We start from the raw sequence: 2,408 nt of genomic DNA, 5'->3' as shown, positions 1-2,408 counted from the left end.
TAATCCAGAAACATGACACTAAGCCATGGTCACCTAGCCTAGAGCTTTTGGACATAGTTAACAGATCAAATAAGACTTGATTTGAAGTTTATTGCACATATACCTTAAACACATAGGCAAAGTAGCCTACCCACCATCTTAGCCAGTTTCCCCATTTCCCACTCCATTGGTTTCTCCTCTCCCCACAACTTACTCCACTATATCCTCACTTCCAAGACTCTCCCTGAAGATTGTGAGGCTTTATCGTTTATACAAGGAATCTGGCATTGGTCTATGTGATTGTGAATGCTTTTTTTCCTGCAGTCCTGAAAATTCTTTGTCAGGCAGGACTTTGCTTTCTCTGAGAACCCCTTGGCTCACAAGGAAGTAAATACAGACAGGAAATACATATGTACAATCACAAGGCAAAAAACACAGACCAAAGGAGAATGAGGTGACGCCTGTTCCCCAGACTCAAATGTACTCAAATTGATATTTCTATGGGTAGAAAGTCTCTAGAGCTGGATTTTAGCCTCTATTATATAGCTTCCATGTGATCTTCAGCAATTTCACCTCTTAGAAGCAACAGTTTTCTAGTATGTAAAATGCAAGTAATAATGTCCCCAATTTAAATAAATTGCTTAAATATAATTGCCTAAGTTAAAGCTGTTACTTAGGAAATATGGTTTTCTTCTTGCCTATCTCCGCTTGAACCAGGCAAGGAGAGTAAAGGAAGGAAAATGGGTGAGTTATGAGCTGAGCCTCAGTGTGTAATAAATGCTCACTCCTGAAGCCTTCTTCTACCTCAGTGCCCAAGGAAAGTCACTGAGGAGAAAATAGATGAGGAATTAGGAATCTGTTTCACATATTCACATTCCTCTCTGCAGCAATTTCTGAATTCCTTGCTTTATCTGTTGGGTCCGCACTCCATATACAATAGGGTTCAAGGCAGGAGGGATGAGGTGGTGAAGAACATTGAGCAGAATGAGGATATCCATGGGGACTCTCTTTCTGGCCACATTTGTCAGCACTATAACCAGCAGAATGGTGCTGAAGAAGAAGATGAGAATGAAGTGGGAGACGCATGTGCTCAGGGCCTTGACTGCAGCCCCTTCAGACTTGAATCTAAGCACAGCTCTTAGGATGAAAGTGTAGGAGAGGAAGATGAGGATGAAATCTGAGCCCAGCAAGGTCCAACCAGCCACAAATTGGTAGATTCTGTTAAGGGTGAAATTGTCAGAGGAGAGCCTGGACACAGACAGGTTGGCACAGATGCAGTTCTCAATGACATTTTTCCCACGATAATGGAGCTGGGCAGTGAGAATAGGAATGGGTGCAGTGAGAAGGGCATTTCGTGCCACAATGAAGACACTAGCTTTGGCCACGAATTGGTCAGTGATAATGGATGGATACCGCAGAGGATGGCAGATGGCCACATAGCGGTCATAGGCCATGACCATAAATGTGCAGGACTCCATGGGGAGGAAACTATTCATGATGAACATCTGGAGGAAGCAGGCAGAGAAGCTGATGGACCTGAGGTCAAACCAGAAGATGGCCAGGACCTTGGGGGTGACAGTGAGGCAGAGCACGATGTCCAGCAGGGAGAGGAGGCTGAGCAGGTAGTACAAGGGTTCATGCAGAGAGGTCTCCAGGAGGATGGTGATCAGAAGTATGGTGTTGGCTCCCATGGCCAGGAGGAAGAGGAGGCTGAGGGGCAGGGAGAGCCAGTGCTGCCAACTCTGGTAGTTAGGGAAGCAGATGAGGAGGAATTCAGAGACTGGAAAGGCAGAGTTGTTGCTGAGCAATGCCATGAATTCAATCAAGTTGAAAAGGCTTCACTTGACTCTTTGTATAGGCAGATACAAGAGGTAATTTTTTCAAATTGCTTTAAAAAATTTGCCTTTCTCCTCCTCTTCAGGAAGCAAATGATATGTAGGAGACTTCCTAAATAAGGCAAATTCCAGTCAATGCCCTAAAGGTAGAGTAGTCAGACTTGACAAACAATACTATAGTCTAGGAAAAAAAATGAATCAGTGAAAAAACTGATGATTTGAAAAGAGGATAATGATAGGGCATAACCTCCTCACTATGCATTAAAATGTATTAAGAAGGTACAACAAATTAGGTTAGTGTGGTACCAGCATAAGAAATGCAAAACACTAGGAATGCAGCCTAGTTTTTACCATAACCTAATTGACAATGAAGGATGCATTAAAGCTATGGTAAATGAAAAGTTTCTTTAATAGGTGTTTTGAAGACAAGTGTTTACATTGTTGGGGGAGAAACATTTAATTTGGTCCTCACCTCCTACATATAATTTGAGATGGATAATCTTATTGGACCCTTTCCCTAAGGAGAAAATAGAAGGTAAACTTGATTAAATCAGCTCTTCGTGAAACCCCAATCCTATATGTATATCCATTCAT

General features: G+C 42.5%; 1 protein-coding gene across 1 annotated transcript; it reads right to left on the bottom strand.

Moving 5' to 3' along the window:
- Positions 1-848: 848 nt before the first annotated feature.
- LOC101437624 (olfactory receptor 56A1) lies at positions 849-1,799 on the bottom strand. Its single transcript, XM_004466941.3, has one exon. It carries the CDS (start codon positions 1,791-1,793, stop codon positions 849-851), a length of 945 nt encoding a protein of 314 aa, XP_004466998.1. The 5' UTR covers positions 1,794-1,799.
- Between the last annotated feature and the right edge of the window lie 609 nt (positions 1,800-2,408).

The sequence above is a fragment of the Dasypus novemcinctus genome, chromosome 10 (assembly GCF_030445035.2).
Source record: "Dasypus novemcinctus isolate mDasNov1 chromosome 10, mDasNov1.1.hap2, whole genome shotgun sequence".
NCBI classification, from domain to species: Eukaryota; Metazoa; Chordata; class Mammalia; order Cingulata; family Dasypodidae; genus Dasypus; species Dasypus novemcinctus.
This window is presented reverse-complemented; position numbering and strand designations above follow the sequence as displayed.

Excerpts from the sequence above, each read along its gene's own strand:
- LOC101437624 (XM_004466941.3), bottom strand. The coding sequence starts at position 1,793 with ATGGCATTGCTCAGCAACAACTCTGCCTTTCCAGTCTCTGAATTCCTC.